The 19,249-nt window shown below is 50.8% G+C and overlaps 8 protein-coding genes across 8 annotated transcripts; 5 read left to right on the top strand and 3 right to left on the bottom strand.

The window, feature by feature from the left end:
* Positions 1-364: 364 nt before the first annotated feature.
* A1O1_04564 (uncharacterized protein) lies at positions 365-1,341 on the bottom strand (the record flags this gene model as incomplete). Its single annotated transcript, XM_007725456.1, has 2 exons — positions 365-1,114; positions 1,168-1,341. The coding sequence occupies 2 exons, from the start codon at positions 1,339-1,341 to the stop codon at positions 365-367; spliced, it is 924 nt and encodes a 307-aa protein (XP_007723646.1).
* Positions 1,342-2,137: 796 nt separating this feature from the next.
* Positions 2,138-4,325, top strand: A1O1_04563 (uncharacterized protein; the record flags this gene model as incomplete). Its single annotated transcript, XM_007725455.1, has 7 exons — positions 2,138-2,299; positions 2,364-2,607; positions 2,684-2,773; positions 2,834-3,045; positions 3,124-3,598; positions 3,775-4,016; positions 4,095-4,325. The coding sequence occupies 7 exons, from the start codon at positions 2,138-2,140 to the stop codon at positions 4,323-4,325; spliced, it is 1,656 nt and encodes a 551-aa protein (XP_007723645.1).
* A 315-nt stretch (positions 4,326-4,640) lies between these two features.
* On the bottom strand, positions 4,641-6,444 carry A1O1_04562 (uncharacterized protein; the record flags this gene model as incomplete). The annotated part of the gene is made up of 5 exons (XM_007725454.1): positions 4,641-5,662; positions 5,710-5,884; positions 5,934-6,245; positions 6,296-6,307; positions 6,361-6,444. The coding sequence occupies 5 exons, from the start codon at positions 6,442-6,444 to the stop codon at positions 4,641-4,643; spliced, it is 1,605 nt and encodes a 534-aa protein (XP_007723644.1).
* Positions 6,445-7,252: 808 nt separating this feature from the next.
* On the top strand, positions 7,253-8,840 carry A1O1_04561 (uncharacterized protein; the record flags this gene model as incomplete). Its single annotated transcript, XM_007725453.1, has 4 exons — positions 7,253-7,535; positions 7,604-8,380; positions 8,428-8,501; positions 8,550-8,840. The coding sequence occupies 4 exons, from the start codon at positions 7,253-7,255 to the stop codon at positions 8,838-8,840; spliced, it is 1,425 nt and encodes a 474-aa protein (XP_007723643.1).
* Positions 8,841-10,397: 1,557 nt separating this feature from the next.
* On the top strand, positions 10,398-11,437 carry A1O1_04560 (uncharacterized protein; the record flags this gene model as incomplete). The annotated part of the gene is made up of 3 exons (XM_007725452.1): positions 10,398-10,839; positions 10,899-11,081; positions 11,160-11,437. The coding sequence occupies 3 exons, from the start codon at positions 10,398-10,400 to the stop codon at positions 11,435-11,437; spliced, it is 903 nt and encodes a 300-aa protein (XP_007723642.1).
* Positions 11,438-11,761: 324 nt separating this feature from the next.
* Positions 11,762-13,816, top strand: A1O1_04559 (uncharacterized protein; the record flags this gene model as incomplete). Its single annotated transcript, XM_007725451.1, has 5 exons — positions 11,762-12,205; positions 12,298-12,625; positions 12,705-12,985; positions 13,075-13,612; positions 13,689-13,816. The coding sequence occupies 5 exons, from the start codon at positions 11,762-11,764 to the stop codon at positions 13,814-13,816; spliced, it is 1,719 nt and encodes a 572-aa protein (XP_007723641.1).
* Positions 13,817-14,734: 918 nt separating this feature from the next.
* A1O1_04558 (adenosine deaminase) lies at positions 14,735-15,949 on the top strand (the record flags this gene model as incomplete). Its single annotated transcript, XM_007725450.1, has 2 exons — positions 14,735-15,226; positions 15,299-15,949. The coding sequence occupies 2 exons, from the start codon at positions 14,735-14,737 to the stop codon at positions 15,947-15,949; spliced, it is 1,143 nt and encodes a 380-aa protein (XP_007723640.1).
* A 384-nt stretch (positions 15,950-16,333) lies between these two features.
* Positions 16,334-17,642, bottom strand: A1O1_04557 (uncharacterized protein; the record flags this gene model as incomplete). The annotated part of the gene is made up of 4 exons (XM_007725449.1): positions 16,334-16,524; positions 16,584-16,766; positions 16,823-16,886; positions 16,965-17,642. The coding sequence occupies 4 exons, from the start codon at positions 17,640-17,642 to the stop codon at positions 16,334-16,336; spliced, it is 1,116 nt and encodes a 371-aa protein (XP_007723639.1).
* Between the last annotated feature and the right edge of the window lie 1,607 nt (positions 17,643-19,249).

The following is a 19,249-nucleotide window of genomic DNA, read 5'->3' as shown; positions in this document are numbered from 1 at the left end:
ATCTAATCCCCATAGCTCGAATTCGGACCAATGAAACACATGTATGTTTTGATGGGAGGAAATGTCACGTGTGAGCGGAAGAACCATTAATCCGTGGAAACAACACGCGTTTCTCCAGATTCTAACGGAGGGCGGCCGGCCGAAACACCACGCGATTCGCCATGTTATAATGTCTGGAGGGTGACACGGTCGAATATAGATAGGGTGACACGGTCGAATACAGATAGGGTGACACGGTCGAATACAAATAGGGTTCTCGAACACGACCTGAAATTGACGCCACATCCAGTTCTCCGTGCGGGCATTACAGTCCTACATATATCTTGAGTTACAGGACCTCATCACAGCCATACAACTCGCAGGGCTAATTTCGTTTCTCTTGAGAAGGATCAAAGTCACCCAAGGCGTCAGCTGGCACACCGTGCAAATATTGTAGAGGAGTCTTGAACTCGACGAAACCAATATTGGGACTGGACAGAGTATAACCCAGCGCTTTTTGGGCGGCGTCACTCCAAGATAGAACGTCATCAGCTGAGTTTGCCAGATAGATATTCTCCTCCTGCCGCAAGAAGCCTCTGGTAAAGAAGAGCCCGTGGACAATTCGCCTCTCATTGTTAGTTATATTCGCTCCTCCCGCGTGGTAAAGGCCACCGAGCATGATCCAACAGTCGCCGGCTTCCATTTCAGCATAGGTAGCTTCCTCCACCTTTGGAGCCCGGTCAGATCCCCAGAGATGGCTTCCCGGAATGGCCAGAGTGGCCCCGTTCTCGATGGTGGTCTTGACCCCTGCGACCAAGAAAGCCATTTCCACATCGGTACCGATCTGGTAGCCTGTCTGTGTCTGGTCCGGGTGGTGGACGTGGTAGTTTTTGTCGTCACGATGCAGACGCTGTGCCTTCCCACCCGGTCCAATGTCGAACGTGACTGCGATGGAGCAGACAGCCTCGCTGGTGTATGTGTGCTTGGTCTCACCATAGAAGTTGGAGGTGGTCTTGTCCACGAATTTGGCATTACAGGCCCGAATCAAGGGGTCGACCAGCCATTTCTCTCGTACGGTTCTGCTGCGCCCAGCCAGGTTTGAACACCGCCGAGTTTCTGGCGGAAACAAGTCCCCCTAATGTAATGTGAATTTCGTGAGACCTAAGAGGAGAGCCGCTAAGAGCTTACCTTCCAAGGAACGTCGGCTTCAAGGTAGGGCCGCGTCTCAGCATTGACCTGTGCAACTGTAGCTGCATCTGTGAAGTTCTTCACGATACAACATCCATCTTGGGTAATGGCATGAAGGATACCGCCCACATCGCATCGGTCGATTCGCTGCACCGTTGGGATCTTAATAGCCATGGTTACGGCAAAGAAGACTTGGTTGAACTGTACAAGACCAACGTAGAGGTATAGCACAGCTTACAATCATGTTATAATCCCTTGGAATAGGGCTGACTTATCATTGCCCAGACGGATCTCGGCGACCACTTTCCTCGTGCCGATAAGCCCAGACTTCGGTCCTAACGTTCTTGGGATCGCGCGGCCGATTGTTACCCTTTTGATAACAGCCTATCTGCATATCTGTGCCACCTAACGTTTATCGCCGGTCTTGAAGCCATAGATTCGAAGAGATTCATGGCCTACCTTGGTGCGAATACCTTGAAAATCTCGCCGACAGCCATTTGTTGTTCGGGTAGGCAGGCCGTTAGGAGTAAACCAACCTTGGAATTCGCGAGTTTGCCTTCTCCGTAAGGACTTGAACCACCAAATGTGACAAATCCTCGAATATCTATTCGTATATCCAGCCGGCCTTCGACAAGTCAGGATCCGGGAATTCCCCGGGTTCGTGTGTTACTCTTTAGGAGGCCATGTGGAGCCCGCAGGGGTCGATACCTTATCATATCAAAGTGTTTATCATATCACATCGATGTTTATCCAGTTCGATCCTATCGGCCAGAGATACGAAGAAACGGTCTCTATTCGTCCTGATGGAAAGGAGATATCAAATGAGTCCTTGCAATGGCGATATGGATAAAGACATAAAACCTCACCTCACTCGCTGCATCGATGCCTTTGAAGTTCTATTCGACTTGATATCCACCATCTACACTCAAGACAAAGGCCTGTACCACCATCAACACCAATAGCAGCAACCATGTCTGGCATGGTAATTGACTCTGGAGAGAAAAAGGGCGGCGTCGGGCAGGACATGGTGACTTTGGACCGCACGCCCAGCTCTTTTGACCAGGGTGAAACTGCTTCTCTCGAGAACAGCTTCGGAGAACTTCATCGTGATTTTACACCACGACAAATTCATGTATGTTATGGTTCGTCCTTTGGCGCTGTCGTGTCATCTATCACTTGCTAACCGCCTTACCAAGATCATCTCTTTGGGATCAAATGTCGGAAGTGGACTCTTCATCGCCACTGGCAAAGCATTGGCAACTGGGGGGCCGGGCACTATGTTTTTGGCATACTTGATGGTGTGCAGCGGTGTGTGGGCCAATCTCCAGAGCTTGGGCGAAATGACAATCGCCTTTCCCACCTCTGGCAACTTTGTCGATTTTGCCGGTCGATGGGTTGACCCTGCTCTGGCCTTTGGGGCGGGGTTTGCTGAATGGCTGGGTGAGTCGAACCCCTTTCCTCTCCTCTCTTCTGACCGTTCCATCTTTTACGGGATATTGATCCAAACTCCGAACAGGTTGGACTTCAGTGGTTGCATCCGAAGCCGGATTCTTCGTTGTCTTGGTGAACTATTGGGCTGAAGGAGTAGTGCCACAAGCTGCTCTAAGTATGTTCTGCGACCCTTTCCCATCTCTGAAGCCTGCCTTTATCGATCTGACAATTATAGTAACCATCTTTTTGGTGATTTGCCTCATCGTGTTCGTGCTGCCTAACAAGGCATTTGCGTGGGTACAAACCTTCGGGTCCATGGTCAAAATTATCCTCTTCCTGCTCATCGTCGTGCTCTCGTTGGCTCTCATCGGTGGTGCAGGGCCGACTGGATCTGTGCATCACGGCAGCTACTGGACCCATGGAATGGCCTTTCAAAACGGTTTCGCGGTGAGTTTGAGCACTCTTCTCCCGTTTTTTCTTTCCTTAGGACAGACAGAGACTCATAATATCTCCACTCACGAACAGGGGTTCGCAAATTGCGCCATCCTAGCCATCTGGGCCGTAGGGGACCAAGTCTTCATCGGCGTCATGGGCGGTGAAGCCAAGTCGCCGCGATTCTCTATGGCGCACGCATCGAATCTGGTGCCCATGCGCACTGGGTTCATGTACATGACGTGTGTGATCTTTATCGGCTTGCTCGTCCCCAGCGGTGACCCTCGCCTGCTCGGCGGATCAGGTGCGGCGGCTTCGCCCTTTGTCATCTCGGTCAACGAGGCTGGCATCAAGGGTCTCCCGGACCTAATCAACGCCTGCATGATCATCGGAATCGTCGCAATCGCTCTAGAATCTATTTATCTGCCATCTCGCATGATCCGCACTATGGCTCTTCAGGGCCTGATTCCATCATACTTGGGAAAGTGTGATTCTCGTGGTCAGCCCAGATGGGCCCTGGCAATTACCTCTGTCGTGGCTGTCGTCTTCAGTTATATGAGTCTTAGTGGTGAGTCTTGTTCTTCTCTCCTGTCCCCCTCTCTCAGTCAACCCGTACGGTAAATGATGGCCGAGTATTGCGCAATACGAAACCTGTCTACTGCAAGGTCAAAAATCATTTTTTTCCTTTTTCCTTATTTCAATCTTGGTAGGAAGCTAACCGCCCGTGCCTTATAACAAAATAAGGAGGTGGATTGACAGCGTTGAACTGGTTCATCTCCATTACCAGTGCATCATTCTTCTGCAACTGGGCCATCATCGCTTTTACCAACTTCCGCTTCCGACAAGCTCTGCGTGCGCAGAATGACAAGATCTTTAACCAGACCTACGGCTGGGAATCAACCCTTTGGCCTCTGGCTCCAGCTTACTTGATGGTCATCTCGCTTATGCTGCTTATTTGTTTGTTGTATCTATCTATCTCACCAATTGTAAGTTCTCTCTCCATCCTTTTGACCATCTGCCCCTATTATATTTGCTGACTTACGTGTCTTCTCCTTTGCACACAGGGTGCCAGCTTCACAGCCAATAACTTTTTCCAATACACCATCGGACTGATCGTCATCGTCGTCTTCACCCTGGCCTACAAGATTCTGATGCGCACCAAATGGCAAGATCCCGCCACAGCCGATCTGGTCAGAGGTCGCCACGTGATCAGTGTCGACGAGTTTCGCATACTGGATGACTATTATAGTCGTCCTCTGTGGCGGCGTATTGGTACTTATGTATCTCTCTGGTAGCAGTTATTTAGGTCTGTCTTATTATGAGAGGTAATTTTTGCAAGTTAGGATGGAAGAAGGCGGGAGAATGGGAGATGAAGTTGGAAATGGAGATATGAAGATAACCAATAGCCAGATATAGGCGTCGAGGCTAGAATTGCGTCTGTGATTCCACTTCGTAGAGAAACTGAGTGCCCTCTTTGCCGAGTGCCAGTACCCGCTCCCTCTAGAATTGATAAAGAACATCACATCACGTCAGCAGTGGTGCCCATCTCTTCGCGTCAGACAGAAGAACTATATCAAGGAGCCAAGGATCCAAGGAGCCAAGACAGCCACTTAAGCCTTTTTCTCGCTCTGGTTCTCAAGCTCAGTCTCAGTAATGGTGACAGCCTTGCCCTCGATCGTCTTGAGTCCTGCAGCATTGTGGTCCTGAACTTCGGTGAGTCTAGCCCCAATGCCGTGACAAACATAGCCCTTGAATTTCCATGCAGGAACGTTGTTCTGGAACATCTCATCCAGTTCTTCCAAGCTGCGGTTGGCACACTCGGGCACACAGAAGTAGACAAAGAATATGGCCAATAGCGAAAAGGAGCCATAGATGAAGCCGACCTTTGCATCCAGGTTTCCGGGGCTCCCTTGGACATATGGGTTGATGTAGCTGACAAGGAGGACGGCGATGAAGCTGAAAGTCGAGGCCAGACTGATTGTCTTCTCACGTAGACTGTTCGTAGGAACCTCTGCCGTGACAATCCAGACACAGGAGCCCCAGCCAAGATTGCCGAAAAAGGACCAAATCAGCATGAGAGCCAAAAGGAATTGGGCCATTCCGCCTGATGGTGTCGTATAGCCGGCAACACCCGCAACCACCCACAGCGCAATCCACATGCCGACAGCAGAGACAATGAGTAATGGGCGACGACCGACCTTATCGGCAAGGTAGAAAGCAAACATGGATCCACCGATGGCCATTGCGTTCCGAGCCATTGCACTGCCCAAAGGGTCGGTAAGGCCAACTTGCGCGAAGAAAATAACACTGTACGATGTCATGAATGCGTTGCCTGATAGTTGCTGCAAGACCTGAACACCGGTGGCAATCATCAACCGACGGCCGTTACTGCCCTTGAAGCAGTCGAGGTAGCTGGTTGCCTTGTGCAATTCTTCCTGTTCAGCGACAGCCTGCTGGGTCAGGACCAGTTCTTCGTGAACCTCCTCGTCTGTGGCAACACCCTTTCGAATGTATGCCAGAGCCTTTTCGGCTTCCTCGTGACGGTTGCGTTGGATCAACCAGCGGGGAGATTCGGGCACCAGCCACAAAGCACACAGCATGATCACTGGAACTATCATCTGGAAAACAAGGACTATCACGCAATCAGTATGGCCCCATCAATGGCGCAAAACTTCTTACCAGTTCTCCACGACCAAGCACTGTTCGCATATGTGCGCATAGTGTTGTGGCAAATGCCCTTGGCAATCAGGACACCAATCATTTCCCACCACGAAAAGAGATTCACGAGTGAACCACGGATGGCTGGTGGCGAGAGCTCCGACATGTACATCGGGACATTGTTGATCTCAATACCCTGTTCTCGAATAAGCCCGGCAACCTAAAAGCAGCAGCGAGGTACATACCATCGAGAAGGAATTGATGGTGCGACCAGCCATGATACCCCAGTAGCTGTGGATGGAAATTTGGAGGATCATCCCGAGCAGGGCAATAGCGACAATCACGACGACTGACAACCGTCGACCAAGTTTCTTGATGATAGGACCAGCTGCGAAAGCACCGAGTGCCATGCCAGCGTTGGCTGTGCCACTGCCAGCGGAGAGCCAGGAAGATGGGAGCGTATATTTTTGTTTTACAGGATCCCAACGACCAAAAGTTTCGATGAAGTCGTCGATGGTGATGACCGCTGCCCACCAGCCATTGTCAATGCCAAAGTTCTGCTGCGTGTCAACATGGTCTCAGACTGTCGCATATATGATCTACCCACGATTGCACCAATCTGTTCATTCCCGTTAGCTGAATGATGCTCATAATGGGTCAGTGATCACTTACAGAGATGAACATGAACAACGCGAACAGACGGGGCGTCAGCTCCCGGTAGAGAGCACTGGCTTTGACCTTGTCGCGGAGCGCCATCATGACAGTTGTATGCTCCGATTCTTGACAATGTATATATTCTCAAAGATGATAGTCGATCGATCCAGCCTTGTACTGAAGACTTGGCCACTGTCGGTTGATGCACTTTTCGGGAGGATCGAGGGGTGAACGAAGGCTCTTATGCCTTTTCCTCACGCTCAGGTCGACCGTCGACCTTATGAACGTTGAAAGATAAGAACAGCAGCTGGCCACAGCCTTCTGGACTTGCGCGCAGCTAACGTCTGTTGCAGCATTACTGATAGGAGATGGGGGTGAAGCCAGACAAGAGCCTCTCTTGAAAGCGGTCTTTTAGACACCCTTGCCTGTATCAGGTATGTGACAGGTCAGCCACTGATAAGACACGCATTAGTAGTCCTGCAAAAATCATCGGGTCTGTCGATCGTCGTCCAAGTGGCCGTTGAAGAATATGTTTGCCCCATGGGCAAGGTGGGAATGTTGGGAGTGTTTGCGCCGCGGCCAAGCTTCGAGCTCCAGTCGCCTTCGACCCGCGGCCAAGAAATCAAGAAGTCGCAAAGCCCGCAATCTTCCTAGCATTTTGTGCCCGCTGATGTCCTTAGAACAAGTATCAGGCGCTGGACCGATGATTGTGATCGCTAATAGCTTATAAATTAGTCTTCTGGTGTTAGAATGTAAATGATTCGGCAGTTCAGAAGCGATCCTGGAAGAACGACGTGATACGGAAACTTGTGTCATCTGCGGGCTGGCATCTACCATCTTTGGTGCCCCTCGACTTCTGCAGGGAAATATCTTCTCAGCTTTACCCAAAGAAAAGGAACAGAAGCCCCTCATGTCTGTGACGACTACTTCTACCGTGACCGCCTCACCTTTGGCTTCTTTGGCTTCGGTGCCTCCTGCAGCGCCGAAGTCGATTTACCAAGCTGATGGACCACCCGTACTTGAACAACGCTTTGCCGAGCTGAAGAGGGAGATCATCAAGCCCGAGCTTGAAGAGGCCGTGTCCGCATCCTATGTTCGCTTGAAGGCCGCTTTGGCCGATGAGGTGGAGAGAATCAGCAAAGCTCAACAATCCGCTGTACCAGAGATTGCGTGGTCAGAAGTCGTTGCTAATGGTAAGTGAAGTGTGGATATTGATGTGGCCATGGCATTGCGAGACTTGATCAGACCTAATTTCTCGTAGGAGGTCGAATCCCAGATGAACTCGCCGAACGAGTTCGACATACTGGTTGTTTGATATTCCGTGGTCTTGTATCGGAAGAACAAGCACTTGCCTGGAAAGAGGAGCTGAGGGACTACACAAAGCGACACTCTGCTGTAGGAGGGCGTCCACTGTCGGATCCCACGACATGGTTGCTGTACTGGACCAGGCCGCAGGTACAGGCCCGGTCCCATCCCGACATCCTCAAAGCCATGGATGTGACCAGCCAACTGTGGCATGTCGATGATGACACCCTTCCCATCGACATGTCGTCTCAGGTGGCATACTGTGACCGTTTTCGCATTCGCAAGGCCGGCGACAAAGCGTACAGCCTAAAAGCCCACCTGGACTCGAGCTCCACTGAGCGATGGGAGGACCCAGCCTACCGGTCCTGCTACCAAAAGATCTTGGAAGGCAAGTGGGAGGAGCACGACCCTTGGCAGATGGACCCGCGCGGCGATGCCAAAGTCGCACTCTACCGTGGTATCGGCAGCTGTTCTGGCTTCAGATCCTTCCAAGGCTGGCTCGGTATGTCGGACTGTGCTCCCGGTGAAGGCACTCTGCGCGTCTTGCCGAGCCTGAAACTCAGCACAGCGTATATCATGCTTCGCCCATTCTTCCTTGACGAGAAACTCGACGTGTCACAACCGACCTTTCCAGGATCCATACCAACAAAGGGACAAATCTATGCCAGCCCGAAATATCATCCTCATCTCGACCACGCCCGAGCCATTATCAGTATTCCTCGAGTCAAACCTGGTATGTGTTTCACCCACACCTAGCTTTTTATTCGACTGACGTGTTAGGTGATTTCGTCTTTTGGCATGCCGATGTCTTGCATGAGGTTGAGGATGAGAACAACGGAATTAATGATTCGAGTGTACGAACCCACATCCTCTTGATAATTCCTTATTGACCCCTCGTCTAGGTGATGTATATCCCCAATGTACCGCTTTGCGAATACAACATCCAGAACATGCTCAACCACCGCAATGCATTTCGTGAAGTTGTGCCCCCTCCGGATTACTACAGAGATTTTGGTGGGCCATATGAAATCGAGCGCGAACATGAAGATCATGGTGCGCGTGAACAGAATATCTTGACTCTGAGAGGGAAGCAGGCGCTAGGATTGGCTGATTTTGATGAAAATGAGCCAGGACTTACCGAAGGTCAGAGGAAGATTAGAAAGATGGCAAACGCAGCCATGAGAGGACAATAGTGGTTCCAACACCTTCATTTGTTTGGAGAAAGCGGGGGAGAGTTTCTCCTGATCACCCTAGTCGTTGTTAGTGGAGTGAATGTCATATCATCCAATCAAACTGCCCAAATGACGGGGCTTGTTTATCTTGATAACCATGAGAGACTAACTTATCGTGCTGCAAGATTCGTAAAGTGCACAACATTCCGTTATCTCTCGATATCACTTCTACTCATGTGTACGTCTGCTTACGTCTTGACACAGAGTAGGTCATCTCATATCTCCATCTCCAAAGGTCATACACGATGGATACGAGAGGAGGAAGACAGTATAAGTCGCGAAAACAAAGACCGTGAGCCCAGCAGAGTCCCGACATCTTACCTTTTGCTCCCACACCCGTGTTGACACGCTGCTCTTAGGTGCGATGCATGTCGTCGACGCAAGATCTGCTGTGTACGTGAGGCCGGCCACAGTGACTGTGCCTTATGTCGGATACGATCCGAAAGCTGTCAATTCGACAGTGAGCCAAATCCTCGAAAGGGCCGTGCTGGACGGATCAAGGACAGCACCGCGACGGTCGACACCAACTCTCCTATGAGCATCGACACCGTACGTTCAGGTTCCGAGTTACCAGCGACCGATACCATTTCGCCACAGTCTATGCCCGAATCTCCTAATTTACATTCTCATTCCGCCCATGGACGACTTTCGGCGGTTGACGTTGCGAAGTCGATCGTTTCGCCACGAAATCGACCACCTGTACCCAATAAATGGATTTCATTCATTGTCGGGTCGAGTGGTGATCAAGATTCCTTCCTTTTGCGACATTGTTCTTTCAACGACTTGAATTACTACAAACGGCCACATTGGGCCTGTTTGCGCGTTGGGGGCGGCGGTAACCAAGAAGGTGGAGCGCATTTCACGGTAAGTCTTACAGTCTTGTCCCGTGTCGATCGAGCCCGATCACGCTTTCCAGAACAGCTATCCTGCCTCTTCGAACTGGTCAGCCGCTGAGATAGTAGCGTTAAGGTCATTCCCGACTATCATCTAGACGTCCGGCATCGCGTGTACCCCAAGCAAAACGTCAAGAATCTGATCGGCGAGGAAAAAGCGCAATTAATCAGAACCTTTTTTGAAAAGATCCATATTTCCCTTCCCCTGCTCGAGCCGTCTTGTTTCGACGAAGAAGGCCCCAGCGATATCTTGCTTGCTGCCGTTTGTGAGATTGCCGGGCCGTTCTACTTACAGAAGCATGCGCCTGAGGACACTAAGGTGTTGGATTGGATTTACCGGGCTTTGCCATGGGAAATTCGTCAACCAAAACTAGAAACCCTTGAGGCGAGCTTATTGTTTGTCCAAAGAAACGCCAGACAGCATAGGTAATTTCTCCCTGGACTCTGCGAGATGTCCAATCCTTGCCCGTTCTTCGCAAACCACAACTAACCCTCTTGTTCGTGCCTAGAGCACCGCCCACACCGGGACTGTGGTCAGAAGTTGGAAGTGTATGTTTCTCTCCCTGCGTAGTTGTCTATACGTTCGAACACGCATGCTGATTGTCGTCTGTTTCAGATCGTCGGTATGAGCCAAGAGATTGGTCTCAATGTGGACCCCTCCGGGTGGGATATCACGCCCGAGGATCGAGGTCGCCGCATCCGCCTGTGGTGGATGGTCTACATGGTCGACAAGTGGTCTGCTTTGACCCTAGGCAGACCGTCGTATATCAACGAGGAAGAGTACAATGTGCCTCTGCCGACTATGGACAACTTTCCCAGGTACAACTATGAGGACCTCGAGCCGCCAGAGGTCGGTATTCGCCAGTTCATCGGAATGGCAGTCTTAACCACCATCCTTTCCGACATCCTAGCGACATTTTACACCCTACGAGCGAATACGAGGCTGCAATCGTACTCCTCAGATCTTCTCCAGCTACTCTCGGACCAGTTTGAGCAGCGTCTGGAAGCCTTCCACAATACACATCTAACGCCAATCTATGACGTTCATAGTTTCCTCGACCCAACAGGTAATTGACCTTGCAAATGCAATTGCTAGTAAAACAGGACACTGCTGACTAAGTCGCAGGCACAATCTTTCTTGCGTTCCACACTGTCAAAATTACCCTTTACCGGGCCATGTTGAGACGCCTGGACCCAACCGACATCCAATATCAGCCCTTTCGCATCCGAGCGAGGCTCATTCTCGGCGAAGTCACAATGCTGCTTCAAACATTGACAGTCCGCCGTTTGCGTGTCTTTTGGTGGAGTCGTAAGCAACCATTTTCACTGCCATCCTCCTCTCTTTCCCTTTTCCCCAATATCAAGCTCGGCTAATGTAAGCTTCCAGAACTCTCCAACCACAATTTCGCAATAGCTGGTGGTTTCATGATGTCTCTTCTAGTCACATCAACTAACGACACTGAAATCGAATACTGGACCAGCCAAATCAAATTGTATTATGATCTCCTGCAAAGCCAAAGCGTCGGTTTTGATACGACCAAGTTGGCCGCGGCAAGGATGAGCTTGTTGAGCTCCGTAAGTCAGAGTGCTGGGGATGAGATCTTTTCCGGAATAGACTCGAAACAAGCTTTTTGTGGTGACTTTCGCATAGAGCTCTGCGAATGATCAGACAGAAAATCGTCATGTCGGTAGAAGTAACTTCACCCTTTTTGGTGTTTGTTGTCTTGGTCGTGGTGGGTTGCTTCTTGTCCACGGGGATCCGCGGTTTTTCTCGTGGTCGATGATAATCAATGTTTTGGCCGCGGCGCAAAGGTCGCACCGGGATCTACCGCGTATTGAATGCTCTCCAGGACGCTGGTGTCACCAGCCAGCACATAATCTCTTTGGGCTCAAGGTTTCGCGTTACTATCCAAGCCGTGTAACAAAGGAAGTGAATTCCAAACACAGCCAACGAACCAGTCATCTCTATCATCTCCCGGCAAAGAAATCATGTCGATTGTGGCGAACCGCCCTCCATTTACCATCGCGGATTGGCGCGCAGCGGCTCAGGAGAAGCGCCAGCAGCTAGACGAGAGTATCCCGGCGTCCTTTTGTCTCCCCGAAGCGCTGCTGCAGCAAGTGCATAGCGAACATGGTCCCTACTCTGAACGGCCAACATTGCTGGACAGTGGCATTTTGACGAAACTCGACATTGAGATCACGTCCATAGTCAACGTACCAGTGCTGCTGAAGCGGATCGCGACAAAGCGATACTCGGCGGTGCAGGTAGCCGAAGCCTTCTGCAAACGTGCCTCCTTGGCACAGCAGTTTACAAGCTGTTTGACTGAGCTGTGGTACGATGCCGCCATCAAGAGGGCAAGATGGTTGGATGATTATCAACGGAGAGAAGGTCGAGTGATTGGTATACTCCATGGGTTGCCAGTGTCATTAAAGGTGCGTTAACGGCGGTCCTGGGTGTTCAGTTGTCGATCAGATTCCGGCCTCACTCATAACTAGACTGAAGAATAACTTGTCCTTTTCTTTAGGATTGTTTCGACGTCGAGGGAGCTAACTCCAATGCTGGACTCGTCTCCTGGCTGCCGTATCGTGCCTCCAAGAACTCGTGTGTGGCCCAAGCCTTGCTCAATGCCGGCGCAGTGTTGTATGCCAAAACCAGCAGTTCCCAAGCTTTACTCTCGGTCGAGTCAATCAACAACATTTTCGGCACCGTCAAGAATCCTCACAATACCGAACTTTCGGCCGGGGGCTCAAGCGGAGGTGAAGGTGCCCTTGTAGCAGCCGGAGGGAGCATTTTGGGTTCCGGGACAGATGGGGGAGGAAGCCTCCGGTGGCCTGCCGCGTTCTGTGGCCTTTGTGCGTATCTTCCCTTGACCTGAACGGCGAGGAACCTTAGCCGTTCATACAAAGCCTGTCTCTTATCAAAATCCAACAGGGACACTCAAACCATCCAAAGAAAGGGTTCCAGGAGCTGGCATTTCCGCCCCTAGGAGTGGCTCCGAGTCGGTCAATGCCGGGATCGGACCGTTGGCAAAGACTGTGTCAGGGTTGGAACTGTGGATGCAAGCCCAGTTGGCGTCGGAGCCTTGGAATTATACCTTCGGCTGTCTGCCGATGAAGTGGGATACGGTCCAAGCACAGCGGCCGTCTGCCACAAAGCTGAAAGTTGGGGTTGTTTGGGATGATGGGATCATCAAACCGACGCCTCCAGTCACAGTATGTACCGCCTGATGCCTAGTCATCGAGCTCACGGCAACTTATATTTCATTGGCCTTTGCGGAGCGAGCACTGATACTGTTGGAAAGCGTGCCCTCCAGATTGTCGTCGAGGCACTCTCAAAAGCAGGACACACGATCGTCTCTCTTCCCAAAGAACGAATCTTTCCCCTTCATCGCCGCAGTCTCGGCTGTACGATGCTGTCAAACGTCCAGGATGGAGGCCGGACGGTGATGCGACATATCAATGCTTCAGGAGAGCCTGTAGTGCCGCGAACTGCTGTGGGATCTGCAGCCTCGGCCTTAACAGCTGAGCAAGTCTTTGACAATCACCTGCTGCGTGGCCAGCTGGCCTCGGAATACAACGACATCTGGATCGAGTTCGGCCTTGATACCATTCTCGCCCCTGCCACCGCGCATCCAGCAAATCCACATGGGAAGTATATTAGCAACTCATACGCCACTGTGTACAACATGCTAGACTATGTTGCTGGCGCCGTACCCGTCACATTCGTTGACCAAGAGTTGGACGTTGCCGATCGGGATTGGTACGACGGGGAGATATATGAAAGAGTAGAGCCCGACCGATTTCCTTACGATCTTGGGGATCGAGAAATGAAGTCTCTCTGTGAGTTGCTGCGGCTGCTAAAACCGAGGCTGCTCTAAATCGATCATGATAGCGTGTGCTGATGGAAGTCTTGCAGATACCTCTCCGGCAGTCTTCAAGGACGCACCAGTTGGTGTGCAGTTTCTCTGTCGCAGACTAAGAGAGGAAAAATGCATCGGCATTCTCAAGGAGGTTGAGCAATTGCTGGCTGAGAAAACTGGTTGAGGTTCCCACGAAGGAGAAGATCGAAGTATGCCCGTATTCAACAACTTCTTCTTGCTCCAAATGTACAGGAATTTAGTCCTGCGTAGGCCAAGTCCGCATGGCATGGGTTTGTTTCAGTAAAATGACGGGGTGTCGGAAAGCGAAACTTGCAATACGGCGAGAAAGGAATATGGACCAGAGACATAGATGGAAGATAACAGATCACAAGTTGGAAAGCTTCCGTTCTCTTCTGTTTCAGCTAGTCTCTTGTTTGTCCTGCCACATTCTGAGCTCCATCGTGATCAAAGATCTTCAGGTCATGCAATCAACCTGGGTCAAGTCTCAGCGAGTTGGAGTGCTTCGACACTTCCCCGTGGGGTATTCGGCAATTTGCAATAGGGATTACCAATATCCGATCTGATCTGCCAGTGTACCTGTGGTACTGGAAGCTGGATGTCAACGTTCCGCTGAATCATGGGGAAAGAATTGCCCAGCGTTTAGGCAGTCGCGCAAATCTCCGAGGGTTAGCGCAGTGTTGTACGCCAAAACCAGCAGTTCCCAAGCTTTACTCTCGGTCGATATGCAATGTTGCCGACGACGGCATTACTACTAGCTATGGGTAATGCCCGGTCTATTGGGAGTGCATTGGGTAACTTACATAGAATCCTCGAGCAGTAGAATCAATGTCGTTAAAACTTACCCCCTATCTACCTCTAATACAGTAGACCGGGCCCTAGCGCCAACTAATGTGCGTGTGTATCTCGCGGCGTGGCTTTACAAGGCCAGGTCCCTTTGATCGGACCAATCATTGGTCTTTTATATTTCAAGCGATTAAAACCCACGTGCAAGGGTAATAAAGACCGCCATCTTCGCCGTCGTACCTCCATCTTTCGTACAACTACAAATTCATCGACACCTGAAGTGTAAAGATTCGCCAACATGACTGCGTCTACCACTCGTGGAAATCTGCAGGCTTTGGTGCAGGAGATGCATAGCCATGTCGATCCCTTCATCAGCGACATTCCAAAAGTTGAGCTGCATCTTCACATCGAAGGGACAATAACTCCCGCATTGCGTTGGAAGCTGGCTCAGAGGCATGGAATCACCTTGAAAAGTGAGCGTACTGGAGAAATCTACGACACGATCGAAAAGCTGCAAGCCTCATATGAGCTTCACCGCGCCCAATACAAGCCTGGTGAAGGAGCCGAAGCGACCTTCTTTGAACTGTACTATGGAGGGTTTGAAGTACTCCAGACCGAAGAGGACTTTTATGACCTGGCAATGAACATGTTTGAGCTTGCCGCCAAGATGAACGTCCGATACGTCGAACCATTCTTTGATCCGCAGGGACATACCCGGCGAGGCGTGCCACTCGACGCTGTCATGAAAGGATTTAGGCGGGCTCAGCTGACAGCCGAGAAAGACCTGAATGTAAGTAAGCCACACCTTTTCAAGTTTCTCCTTGGGCAAGATCGGACAATGACCAAGTGCCTTTGATTGCAGGTCAAATCCCAATGGATCATGTGCATGCTACGAGACATGACACTAGAATCCGCCACGGAACACTACGAAGCCGCCCTGCCTTACCGTGACATGATTGTGGCAATTGGACTTGATTCCATGGAGGAGGGCCATCCTCCGTCGCAATTCTACAAACTTTTCGAGCGAGCACGTGCCGACGGCTTCAAGCTTACCTGCCATTGCGATCCGGGTGTACCGGACACTATGTCAAACATGGAACAGGTCCTCAACGATATTGGAGGTACAGGCGCGGATCGATGCGACCACGGCCTGAGTGCGGCTCATGATCCGCAGTTGGTACAGGGCTTTGTCGAAAAGAAAATCGGCATGACGCTTTGTCCATGGGCCTATTTCTGTCTTTCGCCAGAAACAGACATCATGGGTAAGGTTCGTCAGCTCTACGATGCGGGTGTCCAAGTTACTATTAACAGCGACGACCCGGCTTATATGGATGGTTGCTGGATCGTCCACAACCTACACTTGGCGAGGCTGATGTGCGGCTTTTCAGATGCTGACATTGTCCGCCTGCAAAGAAATGCAGTTGACATGTGTTGGGCACCACAGGAGGTTAAGAGCGCCATCACCAAGGAGTTGGAGGAATTCGCTGCACGGAATATCACTGGGAAAGCATAGCCCGGATGGCGAAGACGGAGGGTACTACGATAGATGCCGCACAATGCGTCCTTAGCCGAGCCTTGCGTTCCCAGCCTCAACCAATCGGCTCAAATGAGGCTCTCGTTCATGAAAAGTAGATACAACAGTAGATTTAGTCCCTTCTGCGTGCAAGTAGCCCTTTTGAATTTACAATCCATGTCTCAGGGATTGGTCGCTGTTTTTATGTCAGGAAAAAAGCGTACTATACTCGTCTCAGCTGTCAAGTACAAAATCTGAATAGTCTCCTTAAGACACAAACACTTTCTTCACAGCTGCTCAGTAGCTTTTAAAGTCATAAGCATTACTTTACCGCACTTCTTAAGAGTCATGCCCATACTCTCAGTCGGGTTCGTCATTCCAGGCTCAACACAGATCGGCACAGGTCTTCGGATATTGCAAGGATTGCTTGATCTCTGCCAAGAGCTTCGTCGAATCCACCTCGAGCACGTAGTTAACCTTTTGCAGTTTCTGGGCGGTGGGCATCAATGCTTCTTGATAGCCATGGATATTGCCATAAGTCGGACTAGACCATGCGGTATCGACATCAAGGTAGACTTTTTTAAATTCCAGTTTAGCATACGTTTCAATCAACGAACACAAAGGCAGGACTTACAGGACGTCGAGTTGAGGACGTTGGCTGGGTCCAGAACCGCAAACATTGCCGTCTCATCCCAGAAGGCGAAGGTGGTCCCATAGTAGTTGTACGCCAAACTGGTGTATGGGTTCTTGACTTGATAGACCTCGTCCCAATAGGCCTGCGTTGGCATTACTTGATTGGCGGCGTTGCCGACAATAGCTGTCATGATGTCAACCTTCTCAATTCTTCCCATCTGACGGATATTGTTTACTTACTGATGTTGGGGAAATCGGCGGTCAAGGCGATCTTGCTACCTTCTGGATCGATCATTAGGTTTATCTAAAAGAGAAGCTTTTGTCAGTACTGCTACTGCTCCTGACCAACAGCTGATCTTCTCTCGGGTTCCATCACACTTACATCAGAGTTCATGTCGGCCTGGTTCACACTTCCCGTCACCTGGAGCAGGTTGACGTCAATGTAGCCGCCCATGATCACCAAACCCTTTGCTAGCTTGGCAAATTCAGGATCCATGCGGACGGCCAGGGCGACGTTGGTCATGCCGCCCGCAGCGTAAATCATGACCTCGCCGGGGTACTTATGGACCTGCTCGATCATCCAAGCGGCGGCATACTCGCCGGTCAGGGTGCCGTTGGGGTAGCCTTCCAGGAATGCGGCCTGGGCCACTCGATTTGGGTCGCCCGACGTCGGGTCAGCGCCGGCCGCCTCTTCGGTCAGATTTTCCGGAGCAAAAGCCCCCTGCCACGGCAACACACCATGGACCTCTTCCCACGCCTGGAAAAGTTCGGGTGTGTTCAGTAACGGATAGTCTGCTCCTTTGTACACTGGAATACACGACGACAGGTTGCCGACCTCGAGCGTTGCTAGACCGTGCAGACTCGTCTGGAGCGCCCACGAGTTGGATGTGTCTCCGACCAGACCCAAGACGTCCCAGCCGGCGTTGAGGGCCAGCAGAAAAGGAATAAAGCCTGCCGTGCTCCAGTCGTTATCCAAGATGACCTTGGTTGCTGAGCCCACCGGTACCAAGGACAAGAAACTTGCGGCAGCAGCTGCGAGGGTTGGCGATGGGAACTTCATCCTGATGGTGGGAAGGGAGACGAGAGGTAAGATGCGAATGCTGGAATGTGGTCACCGTGAGAAGGAGGACGCGGCACTGATTAAATAGGTACCTGACGAAGATGTACATCCATCTCAGAGCTCATAGTTCGCATTCTGATGGCTAGAGAATGGAGTAGCTCCCAATAGACCGGGCATTACCCATAGCTAGTAGTAATGCCGTCGTCACCAACATTGCATATTCCCACCAAGCTAGGCCAGCTTCTGCACGCTGGTCGTAGAGGCAGCTCCATTGTGGACCGATGGCATCGGCGTGGTGAGCTTCGATCTAGATAAGAACGATATAAAGAGACACGCAGGTGCATGTGCATGTCTGACAACGGAAGATAGGGTCCACGTGGGACACGACAGAAACGCAGAAGAGTCAGCAGAGAACTGACGGTTTCCGATGGTAGTTGATTCGCCCATGCTCCGATGGTGTCTTCACTAGGACGATATGATGCAACTCAGACCAGGCACCTGGATTCCCAGGAACTAAATCTTATCAAGACCCTTCCACCTGCGTTGCCTAATACAGCTCCACGAACTGACCTGACTAGTGGACGTCGGCGCCCGCCGACAAATGATGACTTCCGGCTTCGACAAAGGCGCCCCGCGAATTCCCAAGTTCGGATGCCTTATCAGAGAGCTTTATCAAGGTGGGGAAGTTTAAGCTCCACCCACAACTTTCTTGGATGAATCTGGCACAAAACCGAGCTTCTTCAATAAACCTCGGGTATAAGAAATGATGAGGAGTAACTTTAGGGAGCATATTTTGTCTCGCCTGTGCTAACCCTCATCGAATGACTCGAAGGAAGTAGAAGGTGTCGAGGGATGCTGCAAGTTAAATACGAGGGGATGAAAGGTGGCCTATTTTCCCGGTATTTCTTCATGTCAATGTCGGCCCGCAAAGCTTGTTTCCTATCAAAAACGCCTTGTCGAACTAGTCAACGTCAAGTCGTTATGCTGCGGCATGTTTACCTAATTGGACCTAGGCAAGTAATCTGGTACGTGCACAAAGGTGGTGTGGGTTGGGCATTCTTGACCAGTCATGTCCATCCCATCTCTCCATGCTATATTTCATTCATCTTTGCTTTCACCGCCGTCAAAGTGCCGATGACATGTTAATGACTTCTTCTTGAGCTAACGTACGCTGCAGACTCTAATGCGCCCAATGTGTATTGACCTCTTCTCATGAATCATAAAACAATCGATGGGTTGTACGAATCAAGTTCAATCAACCAGCTAAGCGGCAGCTTCAGTGACATTAGTGGACTGTGCCACTACAGATCTTGACTTGCTGCTAGAGTAGCAATCTCGCTTCACAGATGCTAGACTGAGATGGATGGTGATATCTTCGGCAAAAGTTTGGGTAATGCTGACGGGGATTCGAGGAGTAAACACTGCACCGCATCATTCGGTAGCAAGATACAGCAAAAGAGCCTCCCAATCACCAGGACTGCGCAGGGTCCAAATGTTCGCTGGCGAATAGTAGTGAACTAGAATGAACACCGGATTGCATAAGCCGAAGCCTGGTGTTGGGAGAAACATCTGGTCTTACATCAACCAGTACATTTCCATGGGTACCT

Source organism: Capronia coronata (genome assembly GCF_000585585.1).
Source record: "Capronia coronata CBS 617.96 chromosome Unknown acBCG-supercont1.3, whole genome shotgun sequence".
In the NCBI taxonomy this organism is placed as follows: Eukaryota; Fungi; Ascomycota; class Eurotiomycetes; order Chaetothyriales; family Herpotrichiellaceae; genus Capronia; species Capronia coronata.
The sequence above is the reverse complement of the archived record's forward strand: the minus strand, read 5'-3'. Positions and strand labels throughout refer to the sequence as shown.